This window comes from Lytechinus pictus, chromosome 8, assembly GCF_037042905.1.
Source record: "Lytechinus pictus isolate F3 Inbred chromosome 8, Lp3.0, whole genome shotgun sequence".
In the NCBI taxonomy this organism is placed as follows: domain Eukaryota; kingdom Metazoa; phylum Echinodermata; class Echinoidea; order Temnopleuroida; family Toxopneustidae; genus Lytechinus; species Lytechinus pictus.
Genome location: NC_087252.1, coordinates 16986956 through 17009168, shown reverse-complemented (window position 1 = coordinate 17009168; position 22213 = coordinate 16986956). Strand labels below are relative to the sequence as shown.

At 36.7% G+C, this 22213-nt stretch overlaps 1 protein-coding gene across 1 annotated transcript; it reads left to right on the top strand.

Annotated features, from left to right (window-relative positions):
- The first annotated feature begins 12942 nt into the window (after window positions 1-12942).
- LOC129266766 (uncharacterized) lies at window positions 12943-21869 on the top strand. The gene is made up of 2 exons (XM_054904572.2): window positions 12943-13132; window positions 20011-21869. The coding sequence occupies exon 2, from the start codon at window positions 20063-20065 to the stop codon at window positions 21125-21127; it is 1065 nt and encodes a 354-aa protein (XP_054760547.1). The 5' UTR covers window positions 12943-13132; window positions 20011-20062; the 3' UTR covers window positions 21128-21869.
- Window positions 21870-22213: the final 344 nt, after the last annotated feature.

Genomic DNA, 22213 nt, shown 5'->3' with positions numbered 1-22213 from the left:
CGGCGTAATGTTGAGTAAATATTACCTGACCGTGGGTGCAGTCATATCCACAAAACCGACTGCTAACCGACTTATTATCTACCGTTCGAAATAACGCATTAGCTTTAATCGATACATAGTAGTTTTTGTTGGTGTGTCTGTATAATTTTAGAGATGATATTGGGAGAATGATATGTGTTCCATCGCTCTATGCCCCAATGATTGCATTGATTTATTATTGAAGGGGGGAATGTGACATTTGGACAGATACGATAAAATATTAATAGCCAACAGTATGAACTGATATGAGTGTTGATTTTTAATATCACCTGAATTTGACATTGAAGATGTTGAATGTCGAGTGCTCGAAATTTCATACTACTCTAAAGAACGCGACACTATACCTGAATTGTCATTTTTAACAATATTGCCAGCTATTTCGTTTTAATAATTATATTTCTCATGTTGTTTGAAGAAAATTGGGAAATATCCATTTTGATAGGAAGAGAGGGTGTTTGAACTATACAATATTTCATTTTTTACATATTTGACAATAAGGATCAACTTGACTGAACCACATAGTATTAAACAATGCTAATTCCACATGTTCAGGGGAGGGTCTTTAGTTTCGGTAAATCACCAAAACTTTTTGTCATTTTTCCTTTAAAAGTGCATGTGCTAAAAAAATGAATGCGGAGGATATAAACTTAAAATGCATTTTATTGGATAGATTTATTGATTTTACACCATAATTTGATTCGATGATAGTAAGATATCTACGCAATTTTGTCTAGTTTATATAATATACCTTATCCATGACGGATATAATTTTAGTCAGTAGCTATCTAATATCCAATCACTAAATATGTTTTGTATTATAAGTGACACAATTAAGGGGTATTTCATAATTCAAATAAATAAATAAAGAATGCCGAAAGAGGTTGAAATATTTAAATTCAAATACGAACGGCCGGAAAACGTAACATTAAAGTTATCATGGGTAAATGAAATGTAGCCACCGACTACTACGCTTTGTTTAAATATTGTAATGACCGATGATACTTGTGTGTAGTTCACATGACTGTTTGCCAGTTTACCAGAGCTAAAATACAAATGTTTTGTGTTAAAAAGGTGAGGATTTGTACTATTAAACATGTCAATTTGAAACAACATTGCCAATTTGAAGTTTAAAATAGATTAAAACTGTTCACGCCTTAACAGCTTTGTCATGTTGATGGATATTTGTAAACTTCATTTTTTTTTTAAAGATGGAAATAGGGACGGAGAAGAAGAACCAGATCCAATGAAAACTGAAAAATACATCTTTAAAAATTGTCTTTTTCAACGTAGCACAGACATTAATTTTCAATAGTTTGGGGGATAAGCTGACAATTGAAGCAGGTGAAAATAATTGAACGAGGTGAAAGGGTAGACATTATTTCGATCAATGAATATTCAATTTGAATGAACTATTTGCACATAGCATTTGTCTATGAGGATGTGTCCAACCAACATTGGGCATTTCTTGTGCGCATGTTTATTTATCCAGTGTGGTGAAAATTTTGCCCATTCTAAAGTAATTGCTGCTTATGTTTTAACCTTATTGGACAATATGCTTCCCGCATTGGGTAAAATACGGCCCCAAAGTGGTTGGACACATAATTACCTTCGTGCTGGTTAAAAGTTTACATGCACTAAATTCTCTCCTCGACATTCCATTCCCCAAAACTGAATTCAAAAGAAAGTCATTCTCTTATAAAGCAAGCTCCCTATTTAATAAACTCCCATTTTCAGTTCAATCCACAAATTCTATAAATTCTTTTAAAAGAGGTTACCTATTGGCCAAACATTTATTATAACAAAGTATCTTCTAGTATTCTTTCCTTTTTGTTTATTTGTTTTCTTTTTATGTTTATTTTATAGATTATAACTTTTTATATTGATTTTCACTTGTATTTATATATATTATCATGTTTATGTTCTATTTTATGTTTGTAAAGGGGGATGGCTTCGTTGTAAAGCAGTTTTATAACTGAACCGAACTACCCTCCACCTTATTTTATCATTTGTTATAAATAAAACATGAATAAATAAATAAATAATAAATAATAATATTTTCATGTTTGTGTACAACAGTATAGTTCAACGACCCAAATTTGTGCATTTACAACTGAAATAGATCATCCATTCCTGACCTGAATATTGAACATATTAAAGGTAATTAGGTGATCTGTCAATCGACAGATCAACTATTAATTTCGTAAGAATTTTTATTTTTTTCCCCCGCCCTTTTCTTGTTGCCATAAAATCTCCAAATCTACATCTTCAATTTTCTTCAAAGTATCATCAGTTATGGGGACCTACCATGTCATCTGGGTGAAACAAGTTCTTCAAGGTCAAAAGGTCATCATGACGTCATCTAGACGCCATTTTGTAAAATCACATAATCAATCATATCTTCATTATCAATTATCAAAAATTTATCATATTTACACATCACATTATCTTCAGGTTAAGGGTCAACTGTCCATATCATCAAAGGTCATGTAAAGGTCACGACGTGCGCGTACGCGCGCGTCAAAATTTTAAAATGCTCAAAATCACTTTTTGACCAAAATAGAGTATGAATCAGGCCATTTTAAGCATTTCAAAAATTTGCGCGCGCGCACGGTTACGCGCGCGTTCTCGCGCGTAACGGCATTATGCAACATAGGATTGCCATTTTTTTTATATCAATGCACCGATAATATAATTCTGAACAATTTGATACCTTGATCAACCTTCTACGACAAATAATAACGGAATTAGCCTCCATTAAAGTTTACAGCACGTGCGCGCACGCGCACTAACCATAGACAATATATGTGCAAAAACATGCCTATACAAAATTCATTATAGCTCTTCAGGAAGTCCGTTGACCCCCAATTTTTTTTTTCATATTCGAATAGAGTATAGATGGGAGATATGATTTCATGTCACATTTGACCCTTAATTTCATCATGACGTCATCAAAATGGCGTCGGAACGCAAAATTCCCATTTTGCTACTTATGACGTCATCATAATTATGCATATTTGACTCTAACTCCATAAATATTGGCCATTTTTTGCTCAGTTTTCAATATGTTGTAGCTGAGGACATACTCTTTCTAATTTGATGGCTATATTTACATTTTAAGGAACGAATCATCCTGAAAAATGGCAAGTTATAGAGACATGTCATTTTCGCTCATTTTGTGTGCAATCTCTATGGGAAATGACTTTTTCTCAAAACTGGATTTTACATTCCTCTATTTCGCGGGCCATATATCCATTTCTTTTTGTCTGTTTTCTCTGATCTTGGAGTATGTTGTAGCTGAGATTGTAAGCTATCGCTAAAGTGGTCTCCATTTTCCGATCAGATGCCGGGATCATGCCCGTATTTCACTTGCAGAATTGGATTTGAGATCCTCCTAATTTGCTTATGTGTAAAGTCTATGGGAAACAGTGTAGCTCAATTGGTAAGGCATCAGACTTGCGTCCTCAGGGTCCAGGGTTCGAGCCCAGGGGTGAACATGATAATTTTTTTTTTCTTTTTTTTTCTTTTCAACATTTCACACATGGTCCTTTATGACCATTACAATGTATATAAAATAAAACATTGGACAATAAAAGAGATTAAAATCCCTTTTAATGTTGAATATGTACATGACCTACACTTTTTCGCACAACTTTCTCATTTCCCTCTTTTTCAAGAGTATTCAACACATTCTTTTCGTAAGAGAAGTTCAGTTTTCATCATGATGATTATATTGATCTCAATAAACATGCTGATTGTCTTCCTGATCATGAAATCAGAGACAGATCACCTAATTCGTCCTCATGACGAATTAAAATTCTAGTTACAATTTGTATTGTGTCGGAAATACTCATTTTCCTATTTGGTAGATATTATTTCCATTGATTTATTCCTCAATTTTCCGGAAGCTCACGATTTTCATGATTTTGAAAAGTTTTTGAGAGTCTTTGGCAAATATACCCTGAATTTGACGACGTAAATTATTGGGTCACTCCTCGCGTCCTATTCAAATTACAACCGACGATTTTTAGCAGTTTCTAGTTCAATGTTTGAATCTCGCACACTAAAATAAATATACATGTAAATACTGGAGCGCTCTAGATTTTCTTTAAATACTTGAAAAATGTTTGACGTCTCCATTTTTATGGTTAGAAGAACACCATGAATGTCACGTTTCGAATCTAATTATACAGGTATAGTGTACCTGATTTTGATGGTCAAGAGTGAAAATGAGTGTTGACATCTCTTCCTCGTGGCCTAAATAAGTACTTTACGATACTCTCTTTTCCACTCACGCTCCCGTAAAGCTTTCATAGTTTCCATAATATTGTACGTTTTTATGTGCTTTATGCATAGTCTACATCCATTGCAAACATCATTCTTCATTCCATTAAAAAGCTGTCTTTATGATAATGATGATGCAAAACTAGAGTAGGTCACGATCTCCTTTCAGCCTGCACTATTCAAGAAACGATTTTAATAGTACAAAAGAAAATGTGTACAATAAGATTCCTTATTCATGAGTACTATTTATTATTGGGGGCGGGGCATGTTTCTCCGCAGGGTGAGATGACCGGCGTACAGATGAGGGGGAGGGAAGTTGGGGGCTCGTGCCCCCTCAATTTTTCACGACCAGGGAAAAAAAAGAGAAAAGGAAGATGATGATGATTATTACTATTATTATCATTATTTTTATTATTATTATTATATTATTATAATATTAATTTCTAAATATTATGTCACAATCTATCACAAAATTTTATTTTTGTAAATAAAAAAGGCCGAATTTTGCTTGCTTGCTTTTTAATAAATTTTACGCGGTACGCCATATCTCGCCCCATATTTTTTTTTATTTCATTACGCCACTAGAGATAATAGTCATTCTGTCATGATCCACATTCCTGAAAAACTAAAATCAAATGGTAGCTACAGACATGTAGGTTATCAAAGCATATAAACAGATATTTTGAATTACTAATAAGCATGATTATTATTTGTTATTTTATTTTTGCATTTCATGATAATAGCATCAACATTCAAAAGCAGCCATATCGGTGCTATAAAACACGTGCAGTCAACGTTCAGCTAGCTGGGTTAATGGAGAAACACAGAAATAAACAAAGGAGAAGAAGAACAAAAATCAAAACCTGGCCAAAAAATGGTGGGTTTTTTATTGGTCAGGTCTCAGTTCAATATCAGTTTATTTACCAAAGAGAAACTTGTACTATTTGCTTATTTTCACGACCACATTGCCCGTTAAAGAAAGGCCTAATGCCTAAAGACCTATAAATTTAATATTTTGGTCCATTAATAAAATGTCCCCTCCTCTCAGTTTATCCTGTTTTATTTTCAATTCATAACATTTTTTTTATTAAAAAAATAAACCAAAATCGATCAAAACTAGTAGATTTCATTTCAATCCACATAAGTTTTGTCAGTCACTTACATATATTTATAAGGGATCATGCACATACAGATTTCATATCAGTGCAGAATAAAAATAGCTCCATTTTCATGTGCGACGGCTTAACGGACAAAACATTCATACGACCTTTATGAAATTGTGATTCTCCTTTTTTTTTATTATATACATGTGATGTGAATATGTAGAGGTTACCATGGAAACGTAAATATCTGAAGGGGGTTTTAATTTCCTGAGTGTGTTATCAGGGATTTTGCATTGATTGGCAATCAGTGACTATTGTATAAAATGTAACCACTGATTAATAGACCAGTTCGTAGTTACTTTATGTACAATTTTTGTCAAATGACCTTTCATTTCTTTCATTATGATAGGCAGATTTCAAAGCAAGATATTACGTAAGCTTACCTTACATAGCAGGATGAAGAAATTGAATAGACCAGGTGACTAGAATAGCACACCAATGAACACTTTATGAAGGTATTTGTTGCATTCCTACTTTAAATGCATATCATAGCATGTTGCACAATATACTTGGCAAACTGTGAAATACCAGTCGTTCGTGGACGCATTGTTGTTTTTTGTGGATGTAAATGAAAACCACTATTCAAAAGAATATATGAATAATCAAGACATCAAAGTTGGTGCTTATCTCATTAAATTTTAAACCACCATGTCACTTGAGTACAAATGACCTTCCTCTGATCATGCGTAGAATATTTTGATCATGCGCAGAAAGGAACTACGAACTGACTTATTATGTGCGTCGAGCGTTTGCAAACATATTTTTTCCGTAAAACCTAGTTCCCATTGTCACGGTCTGCGACACAATTCAAACAGCGTACTTAAAGGTCAAGTCAACCTCAGGACAATGTTGATTTAAATCAATAGAGAAAAATCATACAAGCATAATGCTGAAAATTTCATCAAAATCGGATGTAAAATAAGGAAGTTATGACATTTTAAAATTTCGCTTATTTTTCACAAAATAGTTATATGCACAATATTTAGTCACGTGCAAATGAGAGAATCGATGATGTCCCTCACTCATTATTTTTTTGTCTTTTATTGTTTGAATTATACAATATTTCAATTCTTACAGATTTGACAGTAAGGATCAACTTGACTGAACCATAAATTGTTAAAAAATGGTAATTCCACATGTTCAGGGAGAAATAAAACTTTGTTTCACAGGACAATGATGAGGAGAAAATAATAATATTTCATGTTTCATATAATAAAATACAAAAGAAATAGTGAATGACTGATGTCATCAGTTCCCTCATTTGCATACCGGCCGGGATGTGCATATAACTATTTTGTATAATCATATTTTATACCCGATTTTGATGAAGTTTTCAGTGTTATGCTTGCTGGATTATCCTCTTTTTATTCAAATCTATTTTTTGTTGGGGTGGACTTGTCCTTTAATCATGGAGTAATCGCAGGGTCCTGTCAGATCACATCAGATCGCATAAGATCAGATTGTGACAATCGTATAGATCGTAAAAACAAATTTTGAATGGTTCAAAAATTTTCGCGATCAGTTACGAAAGGCCATTCGTGGATTTCGTTAAGGATCGCAAAACAGTGGGAACGTGGTATAAAGCAGTTTGCAAATGAATTTCGATGTCGCAGATAAACATTCGTGAAAGATGTCAAATCCAAGCTCCGCAACGTATGCAGTGGCGAAATAACCTTCATTTTGTAGTGAACCCTTTTTCCCATTTTTTTTCGTGCCAAATTTCTCGGTCAACCCCCTCCTTGAAATAAAAAAAACCTAGGTCCGCCCCTGGTACGTAAGCATTCGCCGCTCAGTGAGATAAAAAAAAAATCACGACCAACATGACCAAGGGGGAAAAAAGAAGGAAAAAGAAAGAAAAAAAAATGTATTACATTCTGAATATAATGTCACAGTCTATCACCAAATTTTAGTTTTGTAATAAAACGGTCAAAACTTTTGCACGCTCTTTTTACTCGCCCCCTCAATAGGTTTTCCTTATCACGCCACTTGCAAAATGGTGTCAATTAATAATTATCATAACAATTTCTTTTCAATATGTTAACTGAAATCATCAGCTCACATCACCAGCGGCGCGTTTTTTAAAGTAATTTTTAATTAATTAGATTGTAAATGCTGGCCGAAAAATTAGCTTCGCATGACTATAAACATGACAGAGTCTTGATTGGATTAATTGCATGTAAGATTAGAGAAATAGATAGACCAATATATATATAATAGACATGGTAAATGAGTTGATTACAAACGATGAGAGGCGACGTAGCTCAGTCGGTTAGGGCCTTATTTTCACACGTGAATCTTGAATCATCATTCCGCCCTTTCACACGGTTTCAAAATCGTAATATGAATAATGATATCAGTGAAAAATAATTCTAATGACGAATTTTTAGCACATGTGGAACCAAACTAGAATCACCAACTCTAATCACAATCACGAATTCAAATTCTACTCCGGAGGCGAATTCTAGTTAAGTTTCACTCAAATTACGGTACGAATTTTACGTCTGAAACGGTTGACCTCCAGGGCGGAGCTTACGTGACCTTTCAAACACATCCGTAGATAATACAATTGTCACGCACTCACCGTATACCCTTTTTACACAGGATTTTCTTAACCCCGGACTATCGCTTACCCCGTACTATCCTTAACCCCGTACTATCTTTTTTTCCTTTTCACACATGCCAAATCGTTATTGCTATCCCCGGATAAGGAATGCTTGCTTTTCACACACGAAACTCGCTAACCCCGGACTAGTGGTAGCTCACGAATATTCACGAGCGCACTGAGGGTTCATTCCTTTTTACACACACTAAAATTTCATTAACCCCGTACTATAGGTGGGGCTAAATTGCCATTTAGCCCCATTTAGCCCCACCTATAGTACGGGGTTAAGCTTAGCCCACTTTCGTTTTACACTAGCGATCTTAACCCCGTACTATCGCTCTTAGCACCGCAATTGCTGGGATAACCCTGCTTTTTTGCAGGGCCAAATAATCCCGTACTATAGGTGGGGTTAGCCCACTTTGCAAAAATGCTGTGTAAAAAGAAAGTGGGCTAAGCTTAACCCCGTACTATAGGTGGGGCTAAATGGCAATTTAGCCCCACCTATAGTACGGGGTTAAGGAAATTTTAGCGTGTGTAAAAAGGGTAATAGTTTCCTATTTTGTGATGCAGTGCTTTGATTGGATTTGATTGACAAGTCACCAAGGACACAATACTGCCTTCACTCAGGAATTCGAATTCAAATCACAGTTCTCGAATGAACGTGTGAATGGTACAATGATTCTAAAGATGAATTACAATAACCATTACAATGATGATTCATGATTCTTGTGTGATTAAGCCCATTGTAATGATGATTGCTATTGTAATCGTGACTATGATTAGCGTTCGTAATTCTAATCATGTTCTAGTTTGGTTTCACACGTGCTAAATATTCGTCATTAGCCTTATTTTTCACTGGAATCACCATTAAAATTACGATTTTTTGTTACCGTGTGAAAGGGCGGTTAGTCTGTTTCCGTAAAGATCATTGTAATCCCAACGTGATGGATTTGAGTCCCGCTCTTGTCTAATGACGTCATCAGGTCAAGTCAATCTTCAAGCTCAATAATTGTGGGCATTACCGGGAACACAATAACACTTTCTTTTAAAGTTAACTCAATTCAATACAATTCTTTATTCCATTTCCATTCAAAACATAATACAAAGCAATATAAAGTAATACAAATCAAGTACAATTTTACAAACGAGCATTCTTACTTCGTAAAACAAAAAACAGTATAATATTGAGCATAAACTAGTGGAGCTTTCAAACGAATATAAATTTATCCTCGTGTAGCTTTCAAAACGAGTATGAATTTACTGTATCCATGTGTGTGAAGCTTCTAATGAAAATTGTATCACTTGGAGCTTTTAATGAATATTGATTTATCCTCGTGTAACTTTTTTATGATAGATGGCATTTTTCTTGTAATAATGATGTAGGAATTAAGATCAATACATTTGTACATATCAATTCATTTGTTATTTCCATTAAACTTATTGATAAAGAATCTCCCACTCATTTTGAAAAATCATAAGAATTGATTAGTAGATTGGAGAGGCTGTAAATAAATCAGATATAATACACCAGGCATACGTTAATTATAAAAAGCGGTTGGACTACTAATGGGTTGATGGGTGACCTATCAATATAATGAAACCAACTCAATCGCCAAATGGTTCTTCATTACCTGGCCTTTCTTTAGCCGAAGTCCTTCATACTGACAAAAGTGACTGTCACGTATAAAACATCGATATAAAAGATGGATATAAAAGATGGATAGAGCCTGTTGTATATGCTGCTACACCCACGGCCTTGAAGCGCCAGGCTAATTACTCCATGACGCAACAGTATATATGGGGACATGCAAACACTAGGAAACACCATACACACACACACGCACATGAAAGAGAAAACAAAGTCTATGGAAAAATATGTGGAACTTACTTTGGGCGTGCTTGACATTTGGAAGTACTTTTTAAAAGTATTTCCCAGTGGCCCCAAATGCGCGCGTTTTTACTCTATCCATTCTTTTCGTAAACTATCGTTGTTATTATCTGGAGAGATTGAAGAGCGCCATCATCTGATCATAACATGCAACTACTACTGTCATGACTGTTAATATTCAACTCCTACTGTAAACTGGGCGTTGTGGCGTGCGCCTGTAATCCAAGCTGTGGGGAAGTTACAAATAGATGCAGAGGTTCGAGCCCTGATCACGTCTTTCGGATGGTGACGTTAAAGGTCGGTCCCAGACGTAAATAATCACATCTGATTGATACACGTCTGACAAAACTCAAATACACACACACACAGTTTTAGATTTGGGCGATACGTGTTGTTCAGGATATTTTGATAACCAATTCTAGTCTCTTAGCTGATTGTTTGAGCAATAAAATTTTCTTTTTTGCCAATGATAAAGTTGTAGAGGTAGTCATGTGTAAAAAAAACGGTAACCAACAAATTATGTTTGATTATGGGTGAATTAAAGGTGAAAATAATGTGTGTCGTAAGGGATTCGGAAATGTCCCGTATGACACGCAACATTTTCACCTCCAATTCACCCATGGACATAATAATAATAATAATATTAACGTTTTATTTACCCAGGGTAGCCACTTCAATCATAAGACTGCTCTTCCAGCGGGCCCTGCATAACATAATATGTTATTATTACCCTTCTCCAGTCTAAATGCTGAACGCCAAGCAAGAAGGCAGAAGGTCCCATTTTTATAAGTCTTTGGTATGACTCGGCCGGGGATCGACCTCCCGTTCATGAGGCGGACGCTCTACCACTGAGCCACCATGCCCGGTGTCATTTTATGTCATTTGTTTACACGACTACCCCGTAGTACTTTTATTATTACCACAAAACAGTTTAAAGTTCCTTGTTTGTTTGGACAGCAGGTTAAAAAGTGTTGTGAAAATGGCTGATTTTGGTAGGCATGGAATCGCCCATTTATTAGTTTCGAGGATAATTTACGCATTCCTTGTTATTTCATGTTGTTCCATTAATACTCTGTTACTCGCACTTTATACAAAAGGGAAGGGCAATCGCACCAAAAAAAGATAGCAATCGAAAGTGAAATATACAAAGGGCCTTTTCACGCGTGAATCTTCAATCATCATTGTAATGATGATTGCAGGCGTTCGTAATTCTAATCATGTTCTAGTTTGGTTTCACAAGTGCTAAAAATTCTTCACTGGAATCATCACTCAAATTGCGATTTGTTTTATCGTGTGAAAGGGCGGTTAGAATTGCCGTAATTTAAGCCCCCATCACACTTATTCGGAATCAGCAGGAATTAAGCAGAAGCTGGAAAGAAAAAAATATTCAGAAAATCGAGAAATTTTTGGGAGGAACTTATAAATTCACTAAACTGGAGTTGAAATTCAGTAAATTGACCAGTTGTATCATCATACACTAGTCAAAATGAACCGCAATGGAGTCAGATTGATAATTTGTGCTACGTTCTTGGACATTCTAGGGGCATTCTAAATATCCTGACTGCATTCTGAGTGCATTCGAAATATTTGTGTCATTTCTTTTGGCCGTCCCGAAGGTTTTGGTCATGTTCAAAACATTCGAGGGATATTTTAGAACGGTGTTCGAAGTAGATTTAAATGACCAACTGGTGGTCAAACAATAGTCCTTTCATTCAGGCCAATTCTGCTTGATTCGGAATAAGTGTGATGGGGGCTTTAGAACTAGCCTTTTTACGGGTTCCCCTGAGAACAGAAGTTCGTGGTTACATTGTTTCAATTCTAATTCGACATCTCTCCTGATTTAATCATAATGATATGTATATGTTTGTAAGAGACATCCCTCGCTGCCTTACCTGGAGTTGGAAGGAATGACTTGCGGGTTACAGGAATTTTATATTTCTTTTTTTCTTCCATGCAACTCCAGGACTGCAGCGGGGAGTCCTTTTTTAAATTCTGTCATACTTTGTAATGTCATCATTCGATGGTTTTTGTTTGTTGTTTGAAATGCCGAATAAATAATAATGATAATACTAATAATCACCAAAAGGTGATTAATGAAGGTCTGAATCGTTCATATTTCAATGGTTGTCAGGTAATAACGCTTCTTTAAGCAGCTGCCTTCATTTATATTATGTTTGCCATTTGTATTTTGTATTAGGGAAGTTGAAATTGTCAGTGCTATGTGTCATTTGGGAAAAACGCTTATATAAATATTGCGTCTAATTGGGTATTATTATTGTGGATTCAGGGGGCCGTTTCATAAAGCTGTTCGTAAGTTAAGAGTGACTTTAGGAACGACTGGTGATCCTTTATTGTGGTAAATGGTATATTCATTGGCGATGGTTAAGCGTGAAAGAAAGGTTCACCAGTCGTTCTTAAGTCGCTCTTAACTTACGAACTGATTTATGAAACACCCACCTGGTATCAAGCTGAGGGCAATGGGCCGATCATCATCATGAGCACGAAAGAAACGAAATCTCACACGAGATGTTTCTATGTAAGACAATCTACCTTTAAAAAAAGACTATGATGTTCGTACAGAAGCAAGATCTCACGAGCGTACTGGACTGTTTGCCACACGTGTTTGCCTCACACCCCACGACATAAATAATAAACATATTTGATGAAAAAAGGCAACAATAATAATTTCACGGCTATTATGAATCAATAATCATGTGGGAAATCAATTTCTTTGCATATCACAAACTCAATGCCACTTAATACCACAAAATCAAGTACCAAAGAAAAGGTTAATTTTGTAGTGGTAGCGAGTCAACAGATTTAAACCAGTGCAGAAACGCTTTCAAAGTACCAAATTGTGGCATACGTGGAATTTGGCCACCAAGGACCTAACATGTCGTTCCACTCCCTTGAATTTTGACATCCAAACGAAACAACACACAAATTGTCCTTTGGTGATTTTATTCATTGGAGACTAACAAACAAAAAATTGCTTTCGTTTCGTTTCCATATAAACTCTAATGCACGTACAACTCGAGCTTATTATTCGAATCCATTATTATTTTGCTGCCTGCTTAAAATAATTGTGTACATCCATTTTTGATCGCCGGAAAACCTGCAAGAAAGAAGGATAATTGTTTCTGGAAAAACTTAGAAAAGGTAAAGTATTAACTTCCCGGGCTGTATTAAAACTATAATTATTATGATATTATCGTATACAAGGGGATTAAAAGATAGGGGTACAGAGTGCAATTGGCATGATAGAGTACTCAATAACTTTTGTCATAGCCATGTAACATTTGTATATTCTTACCAGTATAAAGTAATATTTCAATCCTACAATACTATCACAATTAATGAGTGTTCGTGTCCGAGGCAGCGGAGCGACCGAGCAATAACATTTTCTAGGTTCATCATTCAGTAGCGTAATGAGTCAAAGCATTTGATCGAGCCAGACTCCGGGTATGGGGCATAATTTCCACAAAGCTGCGAACGAGTGTAGCGATCGAACAACTTTTTTATGTTAAAAAATCGGAAATCTTATTTTACCCTTTTTTCCTTATCTCTATGTTTCTCCGTTTATATGTCGTCGTCGTAAATTTTTTAGGGGTCTTGGCATCCAAGCCCCTCCATGTCTGTATATATGCCAGTGTTACTCATGAGAGTATTTCATACTCTAAATATTTAAATTTTGCTACTCAGGGATGAGTAGTTTTAGTTTTTGTTATTGGCTTGTGTGTATTAAAATAATTTCGCTTGGCTGGCACGTGCGTTGCTGAATCGTACAGCTAACGTTCTATTCTTTATGAAAGTCTGAACAATAAATAAGGGGTCAAATTCACACATTCGGTGAATGAGGGCCTATAGCTCATCGCCATCAATGCCGGAAAAATACATGTTCTTTCGGGCTTGACTTCAGAAGATTTTGCTCTTCATCTCATTTTGTTTCTTTTTTTTTCATTTCCAACGTTTATTGTACATATTGATATAAGCAATGAAACATATTGCAAATTTCTTCGCACGAAAATTATGTAGTCAAGATTATCACACAACCAGGTTGAGAATGGAGGAGGCTGCTAAAATAGTGGAGGCTGTAGGATGCAGCCTCCAATGGAGCAACCCCCCCCCCAAAAAAAAAAAATGACAACTTTAGCATTAACCAGTTAAATGTATACCAAGGATAAAAATTGAAAAAGAAAATGGAAAGAGAGAGGGAGAGAATAATAATGATAATAATTATAATACTAATAATAACAGTACGCATTTTAAGAAACAATTAGACTTGTTCAACGAGACAATGAATTGCACACAAATATGAATCTCGTATTAGGACCTGGCAAGGTCTTTCGGATAATTTGTACAGAGAATCACTATTATTTCTGGCTCGCTCAATTTGTTTAATGGCCATGCCCTCACTGTAAACAATACAAGATTTACATAAGTTGAGAAATAGATTAAAGTACTGATTTTGGTTCTCTCATTTGCATATCGCTAATGATACATATATCACCGTTTCACTTTTACATGCGAATAATTCAAATTTGGAAATGTCATTACGCTCCCATTTTACATCCAATTTTGACGACATTTTCAGCTACTGGCCTCTCTACATTCATTCAAATCAGGCTTTTGTTGATGAATTTGACCTTGGAAATGTACAGATTGCGATGTGTCTAACTGACTATTTGTTACAATAGAGTACCAAAGTGATGACGTCACATTTTTTTTTGTATTCCATCGTTTTTATACCGGAATTTGGTTGAGCCTGATGAAAAACCCCAACTACCAAAATTTGATGAGAATCGGTCCATGGGGGCCTGAGATATGACCTCAAAAATACACAGTAAGCCCCATTGAAGTCAGTGTAATTTTTGCTTGACTTCAATGGGGCTAATTATGTATTCATAAGGTCATATGTAACACCCCAATGGACCGATTCTCACCAAAGTTTGGCAGGGGGGGGGGGTAATCATGCTCTACCAAAATCTGGTATTAAAAAGGATGGAATACAAAAAAAATTGTGATGTCACACTTCGGTACTCTGTATACGTGCGAGTTATGTCGTCGATGTCTCGCTTCGATGTTTCCTTCACAGTGGCGCCTTATACGTGTTATTGCAGTTTCATTTTCCTCCTTATTCTTTGAACTTGTTTTGATTTATGCGTAATTAATACTTTTTTTGTTGTGTAAATAGGTCAACCAAAACTTGTCAAATATTGGCTTAACAGAGAGAGAGAGGTGGATGGATGGGGATTGAGAGAGGGATAGAGAGGGGGATAGAGGAAATAAGAGAGGGATACATAGACGAGGGAGAGATAGGGAGACAGAGAGATAGTGAAAAGGAGAGAGGGAACTTGAGAGAGATGGAGAGGGAGGAGAGAGAAGGGGAGAAACAAAAAGGAGAGGTGGAGGGGGATAAAGAAAGAGGAGAGAAGGGAAGGGGGAGAAAGCTGTTCCGCCTTTGACGGGACCTTTCATATCCTCCTCTGCTCATCAAACCCGGCATGACGGTCGAGTGACACCACCACCCCTGACCCAAGCATGCCGACCCAACTGAAAAAACACAGTGTCCCACAGTTTATGCCACAGTGTGTGCAAAGTGTGGAACACAATGTGAAATCACCTTCACACTGTAAAATTTGAGCATTTCAACAGTTTGAATCACATAATTGCATAGTCGACCATGTGAGCACGCGGTGAACAGTCACACTGTTGAGGTGTCCACAGTGTGAAAATATCTTCACGCTGTTGAATTTGGGCATTTTGAGTATGAGTGATATTTCCACATAGTTCACTATGTGAACACACTGTGATCACACTTTCTGACACTGTGTTGTTTCCAGCGGGGGAGGGAGAAAAGCTCAGTAATAAGGCCATACGGGAGAAAGAGGACATTCTACAGTGCTTAGTGGAGTAATGAGCCAAAACTTCCAAAGGACCAGATATGGCCGGTGGAACAAAATTTCTGAAAAGATGCGAGCGAGTGAAGGAAACGAGGATTTTTTTTAACTTTTCTATTCCAAAAATTGAATTTTGTGATAGATTTAACATTATATACAGAAAAAGGATATTTCAGCTATGTTTCTGTACTTATCTCTGTTTTTATTCGTTTTTCTTGGTCGTGATTTTTGTTTAGGGGACACGGTCCCCAAGCCCCTTAACCATCTTCATGCCAGTGTTCCACATGAAAGTATTTTATACTATATAGATTTTGCTACACAGTAATGGTGGGTTCGGTTTAGCTATTCATTTGTGTGTATTTATTAGGCATACTTTGATTTCGCTTGCTTGGCACGCTATCAATCATCAATATTTGTGGAATTGTTAAAGTGCATTACTGCATAGCAAACGTTGTATTCTGTATGAAATCTTAACAATAAATAGCATGAAAGCGGTCAAATTCAGACGTGTGTGTATAGTCCATCGTCATCTATGACGGAAAATACCTGTTTGTTCAGGCTTGACTGTTTTTATTTTAATTAATTTTCGTTTATTTCCATTCCAACGTCTAAATACAATGGTTGGTCTTGCACATCCTGATATAAGCAATGAAACATAATAGCATTTTTTGCACAAAAACTATATAATCAGGATTATCATACAACCAGGCTGAGAATGGAGGAGGCTGCTAAAAAAGCGGAGGTTGTAAGATGCAGAATCCTATTAAAAATATTCTTTATACATAGTTATATATCGGCCAAAAAACAAATACAACAATATGACAACTAGAACATAAACCAGTTCAGTGTATATCAATGAAAGAGGATGAGAAAATAAGAGAAAATAAAGAGAAAGTAATAATAAAACTAGTAGTAATAAATTGCATTTCAACGAGACACTAAAGTGCACACAAATATGAACCTCGTAGTAAGGACCTGTCAAGCGATTTAGTTATTTTTCTTGGAGAATCACTATATTATTTTGTTTCTCTCTCTCTCTAAATAATAATATGTATAGATTTTGATGACGAAGAGGATTTCCATCATAAATCATGATCATCGGATGATAACTGTGCCCTCAATGTAATCAAACCACTAGCGTACCTAAGGGGGGCAGACTACCCCCCTGACGAGTCACAACTCATGCAGGGGACGTATCCCTGCCCCCCCTGACGAGTCACAACTCATACAGGGGACGTGCCCCCCCCCTTTTGAGAAGCCAAAATAATAATTAAAATCAGATGTGTACCCCTTCTTTTGAACCTGAGGACTTTTTTTTTTTTTTTGCTTGTCAAATTTTTTTCTGGTAAGGAATCCTTTTTTTTTTTGTTGAAGACGGACGAAATATCCTCCCAAAAAATTGCCCCCCTTCTGGAAAATCCTAGGTACGCCAGTGAATAAAACCAAGATTTTATTGTTTGAGAATTGGATGAAATGGCTTAATGAACGTAATAGTGAGAGTGTGGTGTGATTTGTTTCACACGTCGCCCATTTAGTACATGGGAATAAGTGAAAATTGGAATCGACATTAGGATCTCAATTTGCATCCAATGTTGATGACATTTTCAGCTACTGGCCTTTCTACATTCATTCAAATCAGCCTTTTGTTGGCATGGTTGGTGAATTTGATCTGAGAAATGGCAGATGATATTAATATAATTGCGATGTGTCTCAGCCAACTTGCTGGTTACAATAGGCCTACGTGCATGACGTGCCAATTCTTTCGTCGACGCCTCGCGTCGGAGCACAGTAGATGGCGCCTTATACATCGCGTCGGTGCACAGTAGATGGCGCCTTATACATGTTATCATGGTGAAAAAAAAAAAAAATATTAGTTTCATTTTCCCTTTCCTATGAACTTGATTTTGTTTACTTGACACTGTACAGGAATGCGTGATTAATAGGTTTATTGTTGTGTAAATAGGCCAACCAATATCCTGTTAAATAATGGCTTAACAGAGGGAGGGGGTGGAGATGGGATAGATAGAGGATACCGAAAATGAGAGATTGTGACTGTTTATAAAGTAGGTCTATCTTAATCCTAATACATTGCACTGGGTCTATAACCTTGTAACCAGACTAGTCGACGAAGAAATCACATACAATAGCTTGAGAAAGTAATATAACATATAGCGAGCAAAGCGAAAAAACCCTCACGGCATGGAGTCCAGGGGCCTTGCAATGAGATGGTACAACTTACCCCCCCCCCTCCACCCACCCACCCACAATATCTTATACAGTGCGTATCAAAAAAAGTTTACACTTTGAAAAAGCCCTGGGAATTAAAAAATGTATACAACATGTGGGTAATTTTTGTCACATATATTCTTGGGTTTGGGTCTCATCTATCCAATGAAAGTAAAAGTTATGACAGAATGTTACACTTGAGTGAGCACTGTCCATTTTTGTAAAGCTCGCAGAAATCTGTTCGCGCAGAAATGCTCGTTTTCACGCTGTGTCAAGGGGAAAGGGCGAAATGAAACTTACCCTGCGATACCTTTCTCATACATTTCCCTTGCACTTTGAGTCAATTGAAATAAACGGATACATTCAAGCATTTTGTAACAATTTTGCCACCCAAATTGAAATGTCAGCACTTAGTCAGCACAACCTTTACCCTTTTTGTGCCAGCTGGATCTGAGAACATAACTGAATCTGAACAAAAGTTAAATCAGACATCTTCACTAAGTTTTTATCATTTAAAGTGGGTTTACATTTCATTTTTCATGTAATACTTGTTTCTCCACACTTTTCTTAAGCTTCACAATGATTAACAAAATAAAAATCAAGCCTAAGCCATTTCATGTAAATCACAGCTCAGTGTAAAGCAAATATCGTCACGATGGCCTCGGTGTGTAGGGGAGTGGGGTGGGGCGCAATGCATTCTTCAAAGTGTTTTGGGCAAGGAAACAAGTTAAAAAAGGTAAAAGATATCTTCAAATCAATTTTACTAGCTAAATTCCACGTGTTCTTCATGATTAAGATCTACTTTTATTCGCATAAATATTTCAAGGTTCTGCGCAAATCATTTTTCACTAACTTTTCAAAAGTAAGTGTTGCTCACTCAAGCGGAAATATTTTTCGACAACTATATCATCATTTGCTAAAATGGATCTGTACCAATTTTAAAATGTGGAAAAATCCTCAGGATATTACAAATATACAATTTTACAGGATTTTTTCTAAGTGTAAACTTTTTTTGATACGCACTGTATATGGACTATTTTGCTCGGTGAAAAAAATTTATTATCGAATTGAATAACATAATATACACATTCATCACGATTCATATGTGCTAATTCGCAAGACCTTATAGAAAGTGGCTCGGGAACTGCTAATTGAGAACCCATGTCTTTCATCAACCACTTCAGTAACACTCGGTAAGACATATATCAATCTGCAAAAAATAGGCGAACGTGAATTTTTCAATATAAATGTATTTTTTCAATCGAAAGAACTTCGATTTCTTTTAACAAAGCGCCAGGTGTTATTAATTTCAAGATGCAAATGGTAAGCACATTTGCTATATCAGGCGCCTTATCAACAGTCTGTGTCACGACTTCACGCAGAAACCCTGCCAAAGGCGCTATGCGTCTTTATATAGCGGTTTTCGTGCATTCCCCAAAGTTTTGTGTATACTATGACAAAGTGCAAGACTTTGATTTGAGGGCCGCTCGTAGAATTCCCGCGCGCAAGACATGGATCTGACTTATGACAGGGGGAGCCTTATAGACATCATAAAAGCAAGGTGAGGTCACGTCGATTTGGAGTTACAGGCTTGAATTTGAATTTGAAGTGTTCTTTAGCCCTTTGCAGAAAGATTATCGATCAAAATCAACTTTATTTTTTTACCAATGAATTGCCCGTATTAGGAATTTGCGCTTGATTTTTTTTTTAGAGTTGCATTTAAACGAAGATCCATCTGGTCTGACAAAGGCTTAGAGGGACGAGTCGTTGTATACACACAATGGTTCACTACTGCTTAAATTTGCTTTATCCAAACATTCAGGAGTATGCTCTTCTCATTCGTCTTTGGCCATTTTTCAGGCCATTTACAAATGATACAATCGTTCTAATGCTTTCTTTACTTCTCTCCAGACCTTTGGAAAATACATTTGACCACCAAGAGTACGGAAGTTGATGAAATAGAATGGCTTCGCAGTTCTTTCTAGAAAATGACATCTTTGACATGAGCTTTGATAAGCGAGTGGCAGAATTCGAAGAGATCTACCTAGCCAAGTTCGGACACTTCGCTCACCCCCAGAGAGAAGCGGCCCGGAAGAAAGCGGTCGAACTTCTCAACAAAAATAAAGAGGCACTTGAAGCAATTGGACACGAGATTGTGAAGAACTGTGAAGAAGGTCTGAAGAAGATGGGACCAGTTGCTGCCGCTGAGTTCATTAAGAAGCAAGCACAAAGCCTTGTGGCCCGGCAGGTTCTGAACGCCACTGTTCGGGGTGGCGCAGACCAGTTTGGTCGTCGTATGGCGGTCGTGGTTGCTGATGAGTCTATTCGCTTGGCTGCTGCTCAGTTTGGCGCCAGAGGAGCAGAAGCAGGGGTTCAGGCAGCAGTTGAAGGAGCTGCACCACAGTTTCTTGCTAACGCTGGCAAGATGGCAATGTTGGTACCTGGTCTCTCCGCTGCGGTGGGGCAAGCTGTCGCCGAGCATGTAACTGGGCAAATGGGAATTGAGAACCACCATGCCAAGAACTCAATTGCTGTAGGCGGGGCAGTGGCCGGGGGAGCTGCTGCCGGGGCCGTGATAGGGGGTCCACCAGGTGCAGCAGTGGGCGCCGTTGTAGGTGTAGCTGGATGGGGAATAGGTAAGGTGATTGACGCTTCAATTGCAAGCGGGTTGGGCATCGTAGGGGGGCCCGATGACAATTGGGCCTATCTGAAAATTGGTCAAATAGACCGGGAGGTTTGCTTTAGTACATATAACAAAAGGGATACGGTTTACTTTAAATCTTATTGGAACGAATATAGGAGAAACGACCATAAGGAGTTTAACATATCAGCAGGCCAAGGTCAACGCGATGACTTTCAGTTGACAGTGTATAAAGGCAACACATCCATAGCACATTTCCAGAAGGTGTACTATAGAGATATGATTTTTGTAGCGAAGAACAAAAAGGGCAAACTGGCTGTGGCACACGGGAAGGGTGAGTTATGGGAAGGGGAGGCGAGTAATGTTATCATTAAGACTGATGATTAGGTTTGGTCGCCACCATTTAAAGGTGCACGATATCCGACGCTGTTGAACAGTTTGTTCCCGCCGATATCTTCATTACGAAGATCATCGACGTAATTTGCATGGCGCCGTCCGCACGGCGTACGTATGTCCAGCAGCGCCTCCTTGAACCCTGGGATCGTGCATCTTTAAAGATTCGAGCAAACATAGCGAAAGAAAATCGGTTTTATCGGGGACTTTGTTAAAATCTTAACCATTGTAACTTCAAACTTTCACGTAAACGTAAAACTTAAGATCATATATATTTTTTATAACATAATGTATGTTTGTTATTGTTTTTCATTCACTATGAATTAATGTTCATTCCGAATTTTAAAATGTATTCAAAATCTTTAAATTCGGCAAAGTTGATAGCGCCGACTGACTATTGGTAGACTGATAGACAGTCGAACATTAATAAAAGTGTAAAACCGTTTTAAACCAAATATCATTTTGGTGGCTCAGAGTAGAGGTATTCTTCTCATTATTTTTATTTCTAACTAAAATAAGAAGTATATAGTATAAGTTAAATCATCACCACACAGCTGAATGAAATAAACACAGTATCATTCGTGTTTAATTATTTTTGGCCATATATTTGTTCATTCGTTTCAACCGTTGTCTGCAAGACAATCTACATAACGAGGATGAAGTAACTAAACATATCGCCTCCTTATCAATCAGTTATAAATACAGAAACCTTAAGCTTATTAGAATAGCCCCCCCCAAAAAAAAAAAAAAAAATATATATATATATATATATATATATATATATATATATATATATATATATATATATATATATATATATAAATAAGTAAATAAAAAATAATAATAATTCCCTCCCTGTAAAGTGAACATGAAACTATCGCAGGGCCGTAGTCGGGAAAAGAGGATGCCTTTTGAGTTAAAACCAGTTCGGTCCATTACTCCTTTGAAGCAGTAAAAATATATTTACATTAATTAGGTTTCACAAGACATTCTACACGGGAACGACGTCTCTAAACATTCTAAAGTCTATTATTAGCCCGTCATTGTTACTAAAGCATATCTCTACAATGCAATCCCAAT

Excerpts from the sequence above, each read along its gene's own strand:
- LOC129266766 (XM_054904572.2), top strand. The coding sequence starts at position 20,063 with ATGGCTTCGCAGTTCTTTCTAGAAAATGACATCTTTGACATGAGCTTT.